This window comes from Seriola lalandi, unplaced genomic scaffold, assembly GCF_002814215.2.
Source record: "Seriola lalandi dorsalis isolate HSWRI2012SDOR001 ecotype SW California unplaced genomic scaffold, Sedor1 jcf7180002054762, whole genome shotgun sequence".
NCBI classification, from domain to species: Eukaryota; Metazoa; Chordata; class Actinopteri; order Carangiformes; family Carangidae; genus Seriola; species Seriola lalandi.
The window spans coordinates 125,504-145,986 of NW_019525315.1; the positions used below are offsets into that span (position 1 = coordinate 125,504).

The 20,483-nt window shown below is 38.6% G+C and overlaps 1 protein-coding gene across 1 annotated transcript in view; it reads left to right on the forward strand.

Annotated features, from left to right (window-relative positions):
* Positions 1–8,786: 8,786 nt before the first annotated feature.
* Positions 8,787–20,483, forward strand: part of LOC111668801 (dynein axonemal heavy chain 11) — a 38,326-nt gene continuing 26,629 nt past the window's right edge. Inside the window, exons 1-31 of the mRNA XM_087178950.1 lie at positions 8,787–9,111; positions 9,293–9,436; positions 9,588–9,781; positions 9,871–10,060; positions 10,165–10,264; positions 10,369–10,580; positions 10,758–10,979; positions 11,069–11,236; positions 11,385–11,501; positions 11,601–11,738; positions 11,830–11,945; positions 12,085–12,280; positions 12,732–12,836; positions 12,982–13,377; positions 13,958–14,290; positions 14,951–15,205; positions 15,300–15,469; positions 15,550–15,772; positions 15,933–16,049; positions 16,166–16,252; positions 16,343–16,501; positions 16,731–16,814; positions 16,943–17,101; positions 17,196–17,318; positions 17,839–17,961; positions 18,472–18,696; positions 18,781–18,872; positions 18,964–19,090; positions 19,183–19,335; positions 19,424–19,657; positions 19,990–20,121. Coding sequence (XP_087035076.1) covers positions 8,896–9,111; positions 9,293–9,436; positions 9,588–9,781; positions 9,871–10,060; positions 10,165–10,264; positions 10,369–10,580; positions 10,758–10,979; positions 11,069–11,236; positions 11,385–11,501; positions 11,601–11,738; positions 11,830–11,945; positions 12,085–12,280; positions 12,732–12,836; positions 12,982–13,377; positions 13,958–14,290; positions 14,951–15,205; positions 15,300–15,469; positions 15,550–15,772; positions 15,933–16,049; positions 16,166–16,252; positions 16,343–16,501; positions 16,731–16,814; positions 16,943–17,101; positions 17,196–17,318; positions 17,839–17,961; positions 18,472–18,696; positions 18,781–18,872; positions 18,964–19,090; positions 19,183–19,335; positions 19,424–19,657; positions 19,990–20,121 — 5,310 coding nt within the window. The 5' untranslated portion in view covers positions 8,787–8,895. The remainder of the gene's footprint in view (positions 9,112–9,292; positions 9,437–9,587; positions 9,782–9,870; positions 10,061–10,164; positions 10,265–10,368; positions 10,581–10,757; positions 10,980–11,068; positions 11,237–11,384; positions 11,502–11,600; positions 11,739–11,829; positions 11,946–12,084; positions 12,281–12,731; positions 12,837–12,981; positions 13,378–13,957; positions 14,291–14,950; positions 15,206–15,299; positions 15,470–15,549; positions 15,773–15,932; positions 16,050–16,165; positions 16,253–16,342; positions 16,502–16,730; positions 16,815–16,942; positions 17,102–17,195; positions 17,319–17,838; positions 17,962–18,471; positions 18,697–18,780; positions 18,873–18,963; positions 19,091–19,182; positions 19,336–19,423; positions 19,658–19,989; positions 20,122–20,483) is intronic.

A 20,483-nucleotide genomic window follows, 5' to 3' on the forward strand; every position in this document is an offset into this window, starting at 1 on the left:
AGCCAAGTGAAACTTTGACCTGTTAAAAGGGAAGCTGTCACCCTATCCGTCCAGGGACAGCACTTTGTGAGTAATCGCTGTCTAATGGCTTTTATACTGAATACACACAAACCTATATGCGCCTACTCACACTCACACTTGTAAAGCTTCTGATCCTTCAAAACCAGTAGTTTTATTAAAATCCTTTATAGACAATATAAAACAGGCTTGACAGAGGTTTGCTTGAAGAAACTAAGATCAGAGGAACCATAAATGATTAACCATAAGTGTCCACAACACCAATTAGATAACAGGGAGGTCAGCTGATTGGTTTGTTCAAGATTTAGATACACTATTATCAAATCTGTTCCATTTTTAAAAGGAAATCTTGAAATAATAATAACTGATTAAAAAGAATACAATTCCTGGTTTAGTATATAGGTGTACTAAGTACAAAGTACTTGTTACAATGTAAAAATTGTGTCAGATATCAAGTGTCTGTACTTTGTACTTTTGTAATTTCAAAATTTTCCACTCAAAGCAGTCTAGCTGGGATATTTGCTCAACATTCAACTGTTTATTTTTACTTCATTTCAAATTTCACAAATGTTTATTTTCATACAATTATGCTGAGAAAATATTAGCAGGACCACTAATACCTCTTCTTGACTAGAGCATTATTTTTCTGTTTCCACAGTGGCTTACAGAATATCAATCCAATTAAGGTCTGACAGAAAACTGAAATCAGCGCAACTTGGCACATGTAATTTTAACAACAGTCCTTCTTGATAAAAGTGTTTTCAAATAAAAGACCCAAACTATAGAAAGAAGTTTCTCCCCCTTTATAAATCCCTCAAAATATGATCACACGTATGCTACCACCTTTCCAGCACATGTCCATGTCGACTCTCTCTATAGGTGGACTATTACAGTGGTTTAAAACTGCTGTCTATGGCCAGGAACAATTTTGCGCTCTTAAGCTGCATACAAGTCAGATCCTGTCAGTGGGTTAGTTTTGTTCAAAGGACCAATTAGTGGGTCCTACCTTAGCCTGCAGCTAAAAGGCCTAATGGTGGGGGCATCCACCTGAGAGGTACAGAGCTCTCCCCACTGGGCTTTAATTTGAGAGAGGGGTGGGTGGCAGCTTCTGAGGCTTTTACCATTACACAGGACTTCATTGTGGCTGCTGACCGTTTGATCTTAAAATAATTTACTTAATGATCTCACCACGGGAGCAATTGGTGCTGCTCGATTAGTCTGCAAGGTCTAATGGACATGGGAAAGAAAGAGGAGGAGAAGGGGAAGGTGGGAGAGGGAGAACGGGGAGGATGGGGGGTGGCAAAGTAAGGACTAAATGAATCTGCTATGTAACCTTGGGGAGGTACATTTTTTAGCATAAATTCAGAGGTGAAATTCTGACAGTGCTACAGAAATTCAGGGTATGTATCAGTATGAGGCGTTGCAGCAGTTTAACAAACCAAAATAATAAGGAAACAAATGTCAGTTATTTATTTGCTCTAATATTTTCACATAAAAGGCTAAAAAAAAAAAAAAAAGACAGTGACATTCAAACTCACACTTTCAGTTTGTGTTGAAAGTATGACTGTATTGTGTAAATAACAATACCACAAAAAAGTCACTTTCATGAACAAGATTAAAATTGAAATTTTGAGATTTATGATATTCAGAGCAACAATAATTTCAGTGTAATTTGGATATACAATTTACAAAATATTTTTTCAAAGGTGAAATTCAGTATTTACCTTGGGATTGACTGAATTAAGAATATTTCATTAACATGGATGTCTGTTCTATTATAATAAAGAGCCTAAACAGTAATTTAAATCATTTAATTTAATTTACATTTGTTTACATTTAAATCCATTAACTACACATAATTTCAGTCTGTAAGACCAAACATTTAAATACTCACTCCCTTCAATTCTGATCAAAGTATTATCTAACATACTGTATGAAGACTAACATGAGAGTTAGACAGCCCAAACCACAACGGCTTCAGGGATTCACTATAAAGAGGAGAGTTGAAAAGGTCACTTCACTTCCATCACACACTCAGCTACAAGACTGAAAGTCCTTCCTGACCTATGCGTCTAGATAACAAGTCAACTGGGGTGGGGTGGGGTGGGGTGGGGGGGTGTCTAATGCAGCCATTAGAAGACGAGATAGTTGCCGTTAGGTAAGTTGGTGCAGTTTACAGTAATCCCTCTGGCAAAGTATGAAAAGCGGAAAAGGGAGGGTGGGTGATTACCACAGATCACTATTATTAAATCATGCACGAAGGTTGTTAGAGCACATGAAGTTGTCTGTGACATGTCATGACAAAATCTGGCCCACCGGCAGGAAGAACCCAAATAAATCTCTGAATGGAAAATTTTTTTAATGGGAAGATGCAGCATAATTAGTGTCATCAAATTTAATGATGAACTACATCTGTTTCTCTTGTCAGCACTATAACCTTATTCAGAAAATGCACAATTACAGTAATAGTCAAATGATAGCTGCTTGTGCCTATGGAGATTGGCACTGCTGTACTTTTTTTTTCTTAACACATGCCAAAACTATCAAAGACAAAAATGAGAAATAAATGTAGCATATCCGCACAACTGCAGTGCACAGTGTTATTGTCATTCATTCACACAACTTTTAGTCTGACAGCAATACCAATGGGAAGTAAATCACTTTTTTCCCTCTTTATTTCTCAAACTTTATGGAACAGTAACTTAAAATAAACACTTGATTTCACTTTGCATGAATAAGGGATGATCTCTCAAAGCTAAATTAAAATATCAAGTAGATGTCCAATGATGTGGTGGCTACAGAGAGGACAAACACTTGAGCTCTGAATGAATGGCATTCAAGAGTTTGCTCTCCTGATTTTATGCTGAGACTTTTACTGTGACATGAGCAAAGGTCGACCTCTTCACTTTAAAGTGGGCATTAACCACACAGTCAACAATGTAATTAACAGCCAATATAACTACTGCCAAGGAATTTTCAGGTTTATTTTACATGTGGTAAGACGCTTATATATTATTTCTTCATCTCTATTATATTTTATCATCCCTATAAGAATAGGGAATTTTATGAAACATTCTAAAATTTAAATTCACCAATTTCCTTTATATCTGTTTTATATTGAAGTAAACCACACACTGCGTATCCTGATAATGATCCACTGTGATACTGTACCTCTGCTGGAAAAACACATGCATGGATGTTTGTATAATAGCTATCTGACTGTAAGGCCTCAGATGAATTTTAAACATTTATTGACCCATCCCCCCAGTGAATAGCAGTAATCCTTGTGCAGGGCCCTGCCAGAGAGCACGAGGTGTGCATATTAAAAGTTTTTACTGAGACTCCACAACACCTGTGATCTCTCACCATTGAGCCTTGCACCACAAGAACATAAATCACAGCTTGTGAGTGGAATATCTCATGGAGAGCCAGCATTCCACAGCTCGTGCTGGGATTAGGAAATCAAAAGGGCACGCGCTCTGCAAATGCTACACAAGGCCCCAAGGAAGCCAGCGTGTTGAGAAACAGCCAAGGAGGCTCACTCAGCTCTGTCATTTATAATGGTGCCGGACTGACAGAAGCCCCTGGGACATTACCGCTACAAACCCCAAACCACTGACTGTATGTGCCATCCAAACAAGTACAAATTATGGTCTAAACGAAGCGGAAGAGCTACTGCAAATTGCAGGAAGCGTTCTCCTGTGTCTTCATTATCTTGTTAGTTTTTAGATAAATGTATTTTCAGCAGCATGTGGCTATGATGATCACCCTAAGAGGAGTTAATCTTCCCTACAGGGACAAGCAGAATTTACCATTTCACGTAACATCATATGTGCAAAATTATTTTACAGGATATGGATATGTTTGCTTGTCATATAAGAAAGGCTATAATCTTGTCTCAGCAGGTGTGTGTGTGTGTGTGTGTGTGTGTGTGTGTGTGTGTGTGAGATTAACATTGCGCAGAGGACATCCATGATTTGCCCTTCTGTATAGTCCATTATGCAGTCTCCAGGAAGGGAACTGTACAGTGAGAAATCCAAGCATTTGATATGCAAAAATGCTCTCTATGTATCCTTGCCCTGTGTTAGTCAAAACATTGATGAGATTAATTTGCATTTATGGAGTGAAAGATTACACAAGTACACTATATGAGGAATAAAGGGCCCAGCTCAGGTTAAGGCTGATTGACAGCAGCATTGTCTGGTTGGGCTTCACTTCATTTTGAGAAGCCCACAGTGACCTCAGGCATTATGGCCATGGGGGCAGTGCCAGTGTCTCAGGATGCTGATTAAGTGGGATCAACCAGCCCCTCAGTCACAAGTGGCCTGGCTGTCCTCAGGGGAGTCCTACCTATAAGCGCCTGGACCCAGCTACCTTCACAACACCCACACCCCACCCTGCCTTGTAGATACAATCATGCACATGCAGACATACCACAGACACATATGCATCAAAAAGTGTAAGGTGGCTTTATGTGCCATTTAATAATGCTGGAGCATTAAATTAAATGCAGTTTTGCACAGAAGACCTAAACCAAAACTACAAATGATGCTAACAGCAGAGGTCTACCATTTGATTTTATCTGAGGATTTTCCTCAGTTTAAACCACTTAAACCAGTAGGCTTAAATTTAAGCATAATTCATGCCATATGCTCTAATACCAATGTGTGTGAACTGACAAAACAATGGGGGATTGTACAACAATTGTAAGGTAATGGGTGTCCTTAAATCTTTTGTTTCCCAGCAGAGGAACACTTAAAACAAGCCCTTCAAGATAAGCGGCCGGCTGTTGTACTGCGGCTTCCCCGGTCCCCCAGGACAACATATCCATCACCAGATGCCCTCGGGTGTGGGCTAACAAATTTGTTCATTCTGGGGCTTACATAACACCCCAAGAGCTTTAGCACTATCTGGTAGGATTTTGTGTGATCTGCCAACACTATCAGGTTGAGCGCACAGCAGTGCTGTTTTTTAACATTTCATTACAGGGGCGTTAATTCACCACAGTGCAAAATTCCCCACATGTTGTCTAGGCTATTATTTACCACCAACACATCAAAACTAGTTTATCGTGTCTGTATTTCCGGAGACAGATGGAGCAATGACTTATGACGGAATGACTGACAAGATATTATTATTTAGTCAATGTGATCAATTATATGGACGACAGGCCACCAAACAACAGACGCACGCAGCGTGCTTGATTTCGGGGACCTTTGTCAACCAACTGCTTGGCATTTATTTCACTTTTACGTAGGTCTATAACAATAATAACAATAGTAATAATAATAATAGGCAAAAAAAAAAGAAATTTCGTTGGCTTTGGCAAAATGAAATCTATCTATCTATCTATCTATCTATCTATCTATCTATCTATCTATCTATCTATCTATCTATCTATCTATCCAAAATGAACACAAACTCAAACTGTCTACTCTCCGCGCTGGATCTCCAAGTCCCACGGACCTACGTGAAGATCTGTCAAAAGAGAAAAGCCAGTGCCCTCTACAGGACGCCACAGATGGTGGCAGTGCAAACACCGAGGGGCGCATGATCTGCTCTTGAAACTCACATACACCATGGTTCCCAAGCTGTTGTTGTTTTAAGTAACTCCATTTAATATCGTAATATTTTTTCAATTTTCACTATCTACTTTATCTTTATCACACAGGAAAGAAAACAGTAAAATAATTTCAGAAGCAAAAATTGATTTTCCATGTCAACTAGGACATCGTCTAATTGTTTGGGGACAGAGAGTCAGGTTATGTTGTTCACTCTGAGATGAATCTGTGATTTTGTGCTATACAAATACAACACAGCTACCTCATTATAGGCTATATAAATGTTTTTCACTGAGAGTAGGCCTAACATATACCGACTCCTGTAGAGGGCGTCTGTGTGTTGTAGACCCTCTGACAGCCATGGGTCAGTTGTTACATATGCACACAGCAGGTGACTGGTAACTTCGATTTGATTTATGCATGCTACAACAGGATTTAATCATGTCTGTACCTTCAGTTTATAACTGTGAATTGTCAAAAACAGCTACAAGACAACAGAAACAAGAAAAAACGTGTGTAAATTAAAAATGTGTAAATTAAAAATTATAAGCAGCAGTAGGGAAGGTAGCAGTGAAAATAGAGTTCGGCAACCTAATATGACTTATTGTTGTCACTGTAGATGCTGCATTTCCCTGTCTGTACTTGGTCTATCCCTTACACAATATCACTAATCTGTCTCAATACTGCAATTTCCATTCATTGCAGTAGTACTATATCTAACTGCTGAGTTACTACTACTACTACTTCTCTTAGAATTGGAAATGAGATTCTAGTGAGCTTTTGGAAAAATCATTTCAAACTGTAATGTACTGATATTTACACACAGTAGCTTGGTTCTGAATAAGGAAGTGCACATCATTAAAGAAATATAACTGATTTAAGTCTCAGATAACACATTTGCTTGTTGGATTGACTGGGCTGTCATGATGGAGTGCTGTTTTGGGATTCAGCTTGGGAATCAATACAGCATCATCAACAAAACTCTGTTGACATTGCCAGTCATTGATGAGCTGCTTCATATTACAAATGTATGTAGTGCAATTTTTGAAGGCCAAAAGACAAAGTGCCACACATACAATAAGAGTACAGACCATTATACATACACAGTTTCAACTTGCTTTAAGATATATGAAGTGCAGTATTATTAATTAGCAGATGGATCCAAGAAAACAGATTATGCAGTACAACAGGACACCAATTTTAATACCAATGACAATGGATGCAAGTGATGAATGAACTTAAATATTTACAGTCAGATTGCAGCACATCCTTTGTTGTGGCAGACTGCACAACAAGCAGTGGATGGAGATATTAGAAGGGCTAGCTCAGCAGTGTAACAAGTCTTGGCAGTGAAATGGTTGAGGCGGTAGGTATAGTGCCAAGTTTGAACAGCGTTGTTTGCAAATGAATAGTTTTTGGTTGCTCAGTAGGGCACATGGTGCAATCTGTCTTGCACAGATCAGAGGCAGATGGCTGAAAATAAATTGAAAAAGATATTTCTTTCTTTCTTTGTTTTTTTATTGACAGGGAGGCCAAACTATAACAAAGGGAAAGAAAGATACACACACAGCTATAACTATACATGGAATGCATTATGAGATGTTGACCTTTCTCTCTCCCTCCATAATGTGGTGATATTTGTAATGATCTTATCCCATTTGAGGCTAGAAGGGTTTTCTTAGCAAATTGAATGACTCATGTTCTCAACCATGTTAACATCTGCACTGATTTTCAGAGTAAAATGAGCGTGTGGATTACATCAGGAGCCATCTTCATCTTAACTGCTTGAATGCATTGCTTCCAACTTGTTATTACCACCATGGCAACAGGCAGGCAATCTCTTCCTCGTAGGTGGTCTTGTCATTGTTAGTGATGAGGTCCAAAACTGTAGTGCCACCTGCAAACCTGCGGAGTTTGTCTCACTCTCCTCTCCATTTTCCCGAGGCTCTTTTTTTTGATGTGAAAAAAAAAAGAAAAATAAAGATATAGAAAAAGATGGAAAAGAAATCATGCTACAGTAGTGCATTTTCTAGAAATTGTCCAAACTATTATCAGTGCTTTTGCCAAATCCCTAGTGTATCTGAGATATCTTTATAGAAAAATACTTAACTTTAAGCATTCACTATTAGCTCAGGATACCAGTCAGCCAGTCAGTTAATTGAATTTCTTAGCTGCTCTAAAAGTACAATTTGTTTTTTTATTTCAAGCATTCAGACCCCCAGGCTGCTCTGAAATGAGGTGTAGTAAAGTGCCTTGTAAATGGCAGTTGCTGGGTACACTGCTGTGCTGCTAAGACAACAGTCAAACTAGTCACACACTCATATATCACATACATTTTACTACAGTCTGCTGCTCCAACACATAGGCCCCTTCATGTCCAGTCCTGTCCTAAAGGGGGCATATTTGTCATAAAAGGGACCACAAATATTCACCTGCTTAAACCAGGAATGTTTGAATACACTGTAGGCTACTTCATTGGTCAAATGACTCTTCAGTATAGGTCACGGCATACAGTACATATGTCAATGAGTAGAAACTTCAAATAGACATGAGGTTTGATGTCCATCAAACTAAAATGAAAATTATTCCAGGCTATGTATAATTTCAAACTAAACTATTTTCACTTTAACTTGAAAAGCACAGCAGCAGTCCTTTCTCTAAGCCACATCTGTGACATGCTATCCAGTACTGTAGGCCTATATAGCCTGCCCTAGTCAAGTCAAGTTTACAACACATACCAGTTATTTGTTAGAGCACTTACCAATGATAAGCCTACATAGATTTAACTAATTAACATTCAGCCACAAAGCAGAATGTTGTAACAGGCCTAAAGCATGCAGCAAGTTAAAACACAACAGGGCAGGGCATAAAAGGTAGAAAGACAATTAGGCCATTTTAACTCATGGACTGTGGGAAACAAATTAGAGTATCCTTTGCAACTATATATATTATTTTACTCTAAGTAAAGACCTATAACCCACATTGATATGTCATCTTAGATAATGGTAGAGTCATAACGTTAACTGGGAAATATGATCATATAAGAAAGTTTTTTTTCACTTTAGAGCTGGTCAAGGCAACTGGCAGTGATTGAGGGTCATAGTTGTTGCTAAGCAACGGAATGCTGAACCGCCCCCAAGACTCTACAGCTCATACCAGTCCTCTTTGCACACAGACACATGTCGTGAAACTAATGTAAAACGAAGTTAATATTTAAGGAGAAATTATCCGGAGCTTACACGAGTAAGTTTTCTCTTTTCCCCGTTTTGTTGAAGGAAGTGACGGGGAAGAGGCATGTCATGGGCGTAGAGCAATCATGTCCGACGACGAAACTGTGCCCACTTTTCTTGAGGACGTCAGAGTAAAATTTGTCGAGGAAAAAGTTTGTGGGCTACTACGACTGCAGCGTCACACATGGGAGAAGAATGCTGTCAACGAAGAGTTTCAAATTCTTCTGAAAGACTTCCTTGAAAAGGAGTCTGTAATATTTTTCTCCTCATCAAAAAAAGGTTGTCTGGTTGCTTCTAAGGAGGTACGCCTGTAACATTACATACTACATTCATAACTAGCTTAGCATGTATACGCCTGACAAATAAGCTAGCTAACGTAAGAGTAAGAAATGTTATAGTTTTTAGCATGACAGATTTTATTTGATTACTTGGAAGTCCCTTAACTGTTTGTATTGAAATCTTGTTATATTATTTCAAATGCAGGTCCCATCTGTTGCTCAAAATAAGAAAATCTATTTTCTTAAGAAGAGAGTTGATCCTATCAACTCTGAAAACTACAGGGAACTCCTGCTCTATGGCCTCTTGTCTCCATCACCGCTTCTGCAGCTGTCAAGCACAATTGAGCAGGTGACTGTTATACCCCTCCTTTCATACACCTATCTCATAAACAGGCATTTTACTGTATCTGCTGTGAATTATACATATTGTTATTTTTTGTTGTCGTTTCTAGCTTGCCTTTATGAGCTCTAAGTGAATTCATTTTGTTTCTCTTTGCAAGGTATGCGTTCCACTGCTGTCAAACAACAAAAACCATCAGATGTGGCCAAATCTGATGTCTGAAGACATTATTCGACATGTTGAAAACATTTGCAGTATAACATCAGTTGTGCAGGGACAGGTTTTAGGGAAAACTGTACTCCCTGTCCCAACTGCGACAGATTGGATGGAAAATTCATACAGCATCTTCAAAATGTAGGAGAACACATATTTTGCTTTTGTTTTATAGGCTGTGAGCTTTGTTAATACAAAGAGTAACTCTCAGTATGTATTTTCACACTCAGGTATAATAATCATGACAGGACACTGGCCCACGCCATAGAGACCCAGGTCATCAACTGGACCAATCTAATCCAGAAGATTTTAAAGGAGGATTCATCAGATCTATTTATGACAGGCTGTAATCCAGGGCCCGATATAGAGCTGAAGTTTTGGGCTTCCAGGAAGAACAATGTACAGAACATTTATCATCAGGTATTCTCTCTTTTCCTCCTGATCTTCACTAAAATATTGTTTAATTTATTTTTGTCTCCTGATGTTCCAGTCTTTGTTAAAGTGTTTGGAACTGTCACTTGTAGCTTCAGAGTCCCATTGTTCAAAAGATGGCAAAGATTTTGGAGATGATGGATAGCAGCTATCATCCAACAATCAAGACACTATTTGGAGAAGTATTTGATGGTAAGATTAGCTGGTCTCTTTCTGCAGTTTGCACCTTCTCAAATGTCAGATATACATAATAATGTGATTACCAAAACTTTTTTTTTTACCTCAATCACCTCAAGCGCTACAAGAAGCCCAGGACATTGACCTCCATCTACAGCCACTGCATGCACATCTATCTCAGCTGGAAAAGGAAGAATTTTCTAACTTAGAAACATTCATCCCTGCACTGTTTCACACTCTGTTTCTGATCTGGACCAACTGCCAGTCTTATCAAAGACCAGCACGCATTGTGGTGTTACTGCAAGGACTTTGCAATCTCCTCATTGAGCAGGTAAGAATCCTCATTGCAAACTCCTGTTATGTTGGTTTACATCAAGTGACACATACATGTGAAATTATTGGAAATATAATTAGACAGTGCATGGAATTTTAATCACCATTACTCTGACTTCAGTTATTGGCTGTGTGTGTGAACAAATTCACAGATATAAAATCTTTCACCCTGTAGGCATCTACATACCTCTCTGCAGATTTGCTGCTCAGAGAGGATCCAGTGGAAAGTCTACAAATGGTAAAGATGGTAATACAAGTCTTCAGATGTTTCAGAGACAGTTACCAGACCCAGAGGGAGAGGTTGGCCAACCATGTGAAACATGCACCCTGGGATTTCCCATCTGCCATGATTTTTGCACGTTTCAACCAGTTCCTTAATCGTATGCTACAGCTGGAGGTGAGATCATTTTTTATTTTTTTTGTATTCAGGTGTCACAGTGAGGTTGTATGCAGTTTTGTTTCCAATTCAATATGTTATCTTTGCAGGGTTTGTTTGACATTATGCTGGACTTTCAGAGGATGGAAAAGCTGGAATTTGGTGGACTTAAAGGGAAACTATACAGTGAGCATGCTGCTCAGATGTACAAAGAGTTCACTAGCCACTGCCAAGTGTTGAAGCACAGTGAAAACAGCCCATTTGACTTAAACTCTCAGGTGAAAATGTCTAAAATGTCGTTTGATGACATTTAAAATGCTACTTATGAATTTCATGAAGAGCTTTTGCACACTGTAGATTCGGTAAATTCAGCTGAGATTCATGATGCAGAAGTTTAACTGAATTAATTGTTAAATTTGTCTTAAGGATTTTGAAAACGAATACAAGGATGTCAAAGCATGGATTGTAGACTTTGAATGCCACCTCGCCAGCCTTCTATGCTTGGCTTTTAAGGATTGTTCAGGACTGGAATCAGCTTTCAAAGTAAGCATGACTGGATAATAGTGGGATATTGATGACTTAAATATTAATATTGCTAGTTGGTGATAATTCTACCAATATCTGTTGTCTTTTGTTCTTTAGCTGCTAACTATTGTTGGACCCTTCCTTGAGAGAAGACAAATTCGACAGATTTTCAGCCCCAACTTCCTTCTGCTGCAGCAACATTTCAGAGAAGAGCTGGAGAAGTGTAAATGTCTGTTTAAATCCCAACTCTATCAGGTATTCAATGCTGAATTTGGATGTTAGTAATATCTATTCAAGGCACTTCAACTGAAAAATTATTTCTTTTCCATTCTCTTTTTGTTTACAGATGGAGAGAGGCCTGACTAAGAACATGGCTCACACATCTGGAGCTTTGAAGTGGGCAAAAATGCTCAGAGAACGTATTCAAACACCATGGGAAAAAATCAGATTACTATTTGATAGGTCAGTAAAAACACCTCAATATTTCAAGTGAATGAATGAATTAGTTACCAACACTAGCTAGCCAGATACATTGATTTATTGACAGATAGATACAGTTAATTATCAACGGTTAAGCCATGACTATTTGCAACATTTCTAGGTCTGCAGGAGGTGTGGAGATGGCAAAGGAGCACAACATGTACATAGAGATGATGAGTCTCCTGGACCAATATGAGTTGGACATTTACTCTGACTGGTGTAATCGTTTAGAACAGGCCTGCTTGATAAACCTGGACCAGCCCCTTATCTCCAGAAATACCTCATCTGGCCTGGTCTCAGTCAACTTCAATCCAAAGGTAATTGATGTAATGTCCCTGCAAACTAGAAAACACTCACAGTGCAACCATCCTCCAATGCTGTGAGACTGATGTAGTAATGTCTCTCTTAGACAAAATTGGGATCATTGTTTCTTTTTTGTTTCTTTTTTTGAACAAAATCCCTCAAATGTTTCAAACTCAGATGCAGGACAATTTGCAGGTCAGTTTTAATCAATTGACCCTGGGCTCAAGCTCTATTTCTTTTATTATGAAAATATTTGTACAGAATTTTTTAACTAACTGCTGACAAAATTGATAACAAGGGGAAAAAATTTAACCACCTTGGCAGAAGGAATAGTTATTTATTATAGTTATTTAATATAAGTTATTATATTGTCGAAAGGTTTCTGTTAGTTGAGACAAAACATTTTGCCACCACCCCACTGTGATTATGCATATGAGTTAATCACTATTTCCTTTCAATTCTCAGCTGACTGAAGTCTTGAAAGATGTGAAGCACATTCAGACTCTCAGTCAGGTCAACATCCCTGCAGCTGCAATGACTGTTTTTGATAAGCGTGACATGTTCACAAAGGTAAGAACCAAGCCTATTACTTTAGGGGCTGCCTTACACTCATGCACACCTGTACGAATTAAACAATAAGGAGCATGCCTTTCTTATTATCCTTTACATAGAAGAAACTGAAAATATATCTTTTCTCCACACTTGCATTTTCCAGTATGTGACCAGTCTGCAGCTGTTAGTACAATGGTACAATAAACTCAAGCAGACAGTGCTAGAAGTAGAACTTCCTCTCATCCAAGCTGAGCTGGAGTCAATAGACCTGCAGCTGACCAGAGCAGAGACTGACCTGACATGGCAGGATGTGGACTGCCGGAGCTTCATCAGCACCACCAAAGACCTGGTCCAAGACCTCGTATGTCGAGTCAGTAGAGCCAAGGAAAACTGTGAAGCCATTCAGTCACTGATGAAAGGATGGAGTAAACAAGCCATGTTTTGCAGAAAAGACAACAAGAGAGGCTGTCTCATACAGCTGGAAGACAGAGGAGACCGTGTCAACAAGAAGTACAGGGACATGAAGAAGGACGGAGATTCTATCCATGAGCTTGTGCAGGTGCTTATGGCTGAATTTATGATAAAATTCACTCGTGTGTTATAAAATTTTCAATACAATACTTGTTTTGCTCTACTGTAAGTAAACAATAGAAGTCTGAAAGGACTAGCATTGTTCCAAAGCCTTTTACTGAGATATACATCCTAATCAGATTACAGCACATTTAAAGAACAGTTCTGGTCACAGGTAATTTAAAGCTTGTTTATTCACATTTCATTCAGTTCATGATTTGTTCTTTTCTAACCTTTATTTGAGCTGTTACATGTAACATGTTCTGTTCAAATTTAAAGTTTTAAAATACATAACAGAGTTTTTGATGCTGTTAGTTTATGATCTTTTAGTTCTAAGCAGTTAATTTTTTCTGACTGAAATAATTTAACTTGATATATTTTAACATGGTCAGATACTTAGGAAGCGATGTAAATAAACATCCTGTTTTTTGTTAAATCAACGAAAGCCTTAAAATAATTAAATGTAACAACCTGTACTATCACTAGAAATCAAAAGTGTTATAAGTACAAAGCAAAAATATTTAGAGCTTTTGTGCTGACCATCTCTCCGATGTCCTACATTTCATCAGGAGAATATGGTCCTTTTCCATGCTGACCCTGCTTCAGAAGCATGGCAGTCTTACCTGGAATATATGGATGAAATGCTGGTGGAGGGGCTCTTCAGCTACCTCAGCCACTCTCTTCAGTTCTTTGTGGACAACATGGAGTCATGGCCAAACCAGGGCCATCTGTTTGATGCTCAGTTGATGCTGAATGGCTCAGGAATGGTCCTACTCCCCTCACTGGAGCGAGATGCAGGGGATGGCCTCTATGAACTGATAGAGGGACTGGTGGGGGACATCTTCAAGACTTCAGTTAATATCAACAGAGTGGCTGCTCATCTGAGCACGGAGAGCTACCAGGTACTGTGCTTTGGTTTTTGAATGTTAAAACAGACTTTTTTACATAACACACTGGTTCTATTCTGTTAACATTTGTTCCCTTTTCACCTGTGCTGGAAAACAACTAGAAAATCAGTTCTTTGGTATTATTGCAAAAGTCACACAGTATATCAGTGTTTGTTGCAGACTTTTGGATGGCTGTCTGTCAGACTCTCATATTAATAATAAAATAAAATAGAATAATAATTCACAGAATCTCATATTAATAGTGAATGCTTGCCCTTGTTATAGGTGTTTATAGACCTTAGGCTTGTCCCTACCAGAGCAAAGACTTAGGCTTTCCTTTTTTCTATCAGCAAAATGAATGAATGTGTATATAAACCACGTGGCATTGCATGTTGTACAGGTGTTATCTATTTAATTATGATATGCTTTGATACTTAATTGAATTTGTAAGAGGCACGAGTGGTATCAAGTAATTTTCTGTTTAGCAGTCTGACGGCTGTTTGTAAATTGTTTAATATAAAATAGTTAAAATAAGTCATAAAAAGTATTTTGTACTGACAAGAAAATATATTCACCTTCTTTGATAGCTGAAACTTTTGAAAGTCATTATAGTGTATTCCTCTACAAATATAAGACACTCCAGATGTTATATGTCATGTAATAAAACTCTTACAGGATGTAATGGATGACATGCTAGATTTGTTGGACCTGAGACACGAAATAATGGAGAGAGTGGAGAACGTCCTGAGGAAAGCCATAAATTACCAGAGAAAGTTTGACTGTTACACCCATCTGTGGCAAGATGACAGGGCTGAGTTTCTCAGCCAGTTTCTCCTGTATGGACGTGTACTTACAGCTGAAGAGATGGAGGCTCATAGAGCAGATTTACTCCCTGAGAGCCCGCCTACAATCGATAACTTTAAAGAACAGGTAAAAAAACACGGCTTTTTTAAATCATGAATGACATTTTCTGTGCATGGCAGGCATCCTAATTGTAATCTCTATTGTGGTCTTAATTTTACAGATAGATTATTTTGAGGATCTCTATGCTGAAATTTCCAAGCTTGAAGATTTCAGAGTTTTCAATGGATGGTTTCGGGTGGATATCAAGTTCTTTAAAGTCAGCCTCCTTAACACTGTAATGAAGTGGAGCTGGCTTTTCAAAGAACACCTCCTGACTTATGTCACTAACAGGTAAAATTCATGTCTGAATGGCTATTAAATACAGACCAAACTGTAACATCAGTTCTCACTGTGCGTGCTTTCCCACTCAGTCTTGATGAGCTGCAAACATTTGTCCAAGCCACTGTTGAAGGACTAAACCATCCTTTGGCTAAAGGAGACCACCATGACTTGGTGGAAGTTATGAGTCACCTGCTGGCTATCAGAGACAGACAAACTGCCACAGACAAGATGTTTCAGCCTCTTAGAGACACAATAATCCTCCTGGAACGATATGGAGTGACCATACTAGATCAAGTCTATTCTCAAATGGAGGTAAAGAACGGAATGGTTTAATGCTACTCATTCCTTGCCATTTTCAAGTACCAAAATAATAAATACGTGATCATTTATTCAGAGACAAAGAATCAGAAAACTGCATTTTGATTTTTATGGCCATTCAACCAATAAGAAATCAAACAAATTCTCTCCATAGGAACTCCCTGAGAAATGGTGTGGGGCTAAAAAACTGGCTTTAAAAGTGAGGCATGAGGTGGCACCCATGCAGAATGCAGAAGTGATGGTTTTACGAAGACAGTGCATGGCATTTGAGGTGATAAGTCATTTTTAGCTCTTATTTCTAGAAACATCATATGTGCATCCTTTTGAAGCTATTGTATTGTATACCCAGTGTGAAGACCATTGAAATAGTACCTGTTATTTTTTCAGGTAAAACAAATGAAATTCAGGGAGCTGTTCAAAGCAACTGCACCCTTCAGTTACAATGCAGTGCATCCCTACATCAGTCTGGAGAAAGTAAGAGTTCAGCCATTGTTTCATTATAGCATTAAAAAAACACTACACTACATTCACCATGGATAATAGTTGTCACATGTTGTTTCCTAGTCTGAAAATGCAATTCGAGACATGGAGAAAGAAGTAGCAGAGCTTCAAGAGTCCACAAATCTATTTGATGTTACTATTCCTGACTACAGAGACATCAAGCTCTGCAGAAGAGAGATCACTGTCCTTAAAGAACTGTGGGACATTGTTGTGTTTGTGCAGGTGAGTAGCTTAATGTATATTGCATACTTAAATGTCTCTATTTGTGATGAAACGGTAATACAGTTGAAGGCCTCATCACCTCACCACGCTACCCCAATAATTCAATAACTTGACCAGCCTGTCCTCGTGGAAGCTGTTATTGATTCTTTGAATACCCTGAAGACTCTAAATGTCCCCATTAAGCACCCTCAGCCCATTGACCCCTTCGCATGTGACTTTATCTATACAGAGCAGTGTGAAAAACTGGACAATGACCAAATGGAGACAGATAAACGTGGACCAGATGGATGCAGAATTGTGGAGGTTTGCCAAAGTGAGGTCACCAACAGTGCTACATCACACCAGCACATCTCTCCTGCTGTCTTGCTGTCATGCACCATTGCTGTTTGTAACAGATGCCCCTAATAACTAATTATGTTTACCTGCCTTCTGTTTGTGTAGGACATACGGAAGCTTGACAAAGAGGCTCGTGCTTGGGATGTGTATTCTGGGCTAGACCTTTATGTAAAGAACCTGTTGGCATCACTGCGGGCCGTGATTCATCTACAGAATCTGGCAATACGAGAGCGCCACTGGGTGCAGCTAATTAGAACAACACAGGTGCATAAGTACACACAGTAGAGGTCTTGCTATAGAGCATTGTTTTTCTTGCATGGTAGAACTTTGCATCATGAAAATAATTCTTTTTAAATAGATGGACATAACTGTGACTGACAGTACCACCTTGGAAGACCTCTTGGCTCTGCAGCTCCATTTGTTCGAAGACGAAGTTCGCGACATAGTGGATAAGGCAGTCAAAGAAATGGCCATAGAGAAGGTTCTTCTTGAATTATAAATAAATGCAAACACATTAACATCAAGTCTTTTACTCATAATGATCAGTTATATAATGTAACATACTATACCACACAGCATTTCTTGACAGAGCGCCGTATTATGAATAGGGTTCCATATAACCTCTTGAAAATTGAGGTCTAGATGTCCTGTCTAGATGTCCTGTGAAAGCCATGCATATCCAAAGCATCAGCTTTTCATGAGTTAAACACAGGTCTTTTTTCAGATAATGTAATTGATAATGTATTTCATATCAGATCATCCAATTAGTTTATTTAGCATAAGAAAAATTTAAATTTTCTCAAGCCATAAATGTACACCTAATCCTGCAGATTACCTGAAATATTCAAAATTACCCAATATGGAGAGACACAGTTTTCATTGGACAGCTAGAGTCACTATATTTGGTTATAGTTATTTTAGATGTATAGGTAGTTGGAATTACAGTTACACAGTTTGAATTTTAACACTTATCATTGTACTGTCCATTTTTTACATTTCAGGTTGTAACAGAAATAAGTCAAACATGGGCATCAATGGAACTTTCATATGAAGATCATTACCAGACCTCTGTGCCACTTCTTAAATGTGACGAGGAACTTATTGAAACTCTTGAGGATCATCAGGTAAATATTTAAGTTACTGAACTCGTTCTCAAGACCAGTTGTCTGTGAGAGGCACTGATAGTTAAGTACTGAATAGAGATGAGAGTGCAGAAAGGGGCCGCCCCGTTTGACTGTCTAACAGCACAGCTGAGAGTAGAGAGGTCCCTATTGAGTCCTTAGATTTATAGCTGCTGTAGGACACAGGGCATTGTTGCACTGTGGCGGTCTTTGTACGTGTACACCAGATGTATGGGGGTGGGGGGTTATAGCCAGCAATTAGAAGTCTTGCCACTTTAGTGCTTCCATCTTTGTGTAAACAGACTGTTTCCCTCCCCCACCTTTTTATGGCATGGCATTCTGATGAGGTTGAATGTGTTTGGAAATTAAACTGATACATGTTATGATGTCTGGTAATCAAGATATGACTTTCTCTTGCCACCAGTTGGGTGGTAGTTTGGTATATTTGAGTTTCACATTGTACTAATTCCTTTAGATAAACTATGCAAATTTTTCGATGTTCTCATCCTCAAGGTTCAGCTCCAGGGTGTCTTTCAGAGCAAGCACGTAGATCACTTCCTTTTCCAGATGCTTGAACTACAAAAACAGCTGACTGTGGCTGACTCTGTGCTGATGGTCTGGATGGAGGTCCAAAGGACATGGGCCTACCTGCAAAGCATCTTCAAAAGCTGTGATGACATCTGCCAACAGCTGCCTGCAGATGCACACAGGTTCCAAGCTATAGATGGAGAATTTAAGGTCTGCACATATATGCCAGTCACGCAGTTATGCAAATTCTATTGTCCTCATGATTGTAAACATGAGGATTTTTGGTTCTTTCAGGAGCTAATGTTGGACAGTGCCAAGACCAAAAATGTAATTGAGGCTACCAACAAACTTCATCTATTTGAACAGTTAGAGGATCTACAGAAAAGGTTTATGTTTAGTTTGGCATTCATATATTTCATCATACTGTTTTGAGTTTAAAGTTTTGTCCTCACTCTTTCTGTACCCTCTCTCTAACAGGCTAGCATTGTGTGAAAAAGCTCTTGCTGAATACCTGGAGACAAAGAGACTTGTCTTTCCACGATTCTACTTTATTTCATCTGCAGACTTGTTGGACATTCTTTCTAAAGGGAGTCGTCCCAGAGATGTACAGTGATTTAGAATTCCCCTTCATTTTTGTTAATTTTCTACTGTACTGTATTTGTCATGAAAAAAGCAATGACTGATTGTGTTTTGCAGGTAGCTGTCCACCTCTCAAAATTGTTCGACAACATGTCAGATCTTGAGTTTGCCAAAAATGGACAGATGGATAATCCTAAACTTGTGGTGGGCATGTACAGCAAAGAGAGGGAGTATGTCACATTCCAGACTGAATGTTACTGTTATGGGCCGGTAAGACGCTGCATACATTCAGAATTGAGTGATCTAAATTACCTATCACATTTAATAGAATAACATGGATAGGAATACTTTGTTATAGGTGGAGGAGTGGCTTACTGGTCTGGAAGAGTCCATGAAGGAATGTGTCAGGGGTAACCTCTCTGAGGCTGTGTCTGTGTATGAGGACAGGCCCAGAGAGCAGTGGATTCTCGACTTTCCTGCCCAAGTGGCTCTCACTGGGTCTCAGATCTGGTGGAGCAATGATATGGAGCTTGTGTTTAAAAGACTGGAGGAAGGATTTGAGTCTGCACTGAAAGACTACAACAAGAAACAGGTATGCTCTATGTTATGTTGTTGCTTCTTCTTAATGTGTTTTTAATCTCAATTTGTGTAACTCTGTACGGTGTCCTTGAGTGCCAAGAAAGGCGCCTTTAAATAAAATGTATTATTATTATTATTATTATTATTATTATTATTATTATTATTATGTATGAGACTCATAGAGAATATTGGACCTGAGTTATACAGGACCAGCTACAAATGCAGGCCATCCAGTGATGTTTTGGTGAAAACAAGAATTCAAGACTTCCTTTTGACTCTCTTATCTCTGTAGCCTGTCTGTTTTCTTCAGCATTGCTTTGAATCTGTTTTTCTCCCCTCCTCCAGATTTCTCAACTCAACTCCCTGATCAGCATACTACTGGGAGAGCTGAACTCAGGCGACAGACAGAAGATCATGACAATATGCACGATTGATGTCCATGCTAGAGATGTTGTTACCAGCCTCATTGCGCAAAAGGTTAACACAACTGATTCATGCTATAATCAGTGTTTCATTATGGTGTGGCTGAACAAACTTTGGAATTACGAAAACATTTTACTCAATAAGTGTATAGTGTAAATACAATGACAAGTCAAAGTGTTTTTTTATTTTGCTTGTCCGAAGTTAGGTTGCAAATTATTGTAAATTACTTTCTCATTTCCCATTGGCCGCCTATATTTGGCAACAAGAGACATAAACTTACTAAAAATTGGATTTAATCAAACTCAATTGAAAAAATAAGTCTTTATATCACCAGTACATTTCCTGACTCTTTTTGTAACTTTAAAACTTGAACAGCTTATATCATAATGAAGAATAGACTTAACATAGACTATAGT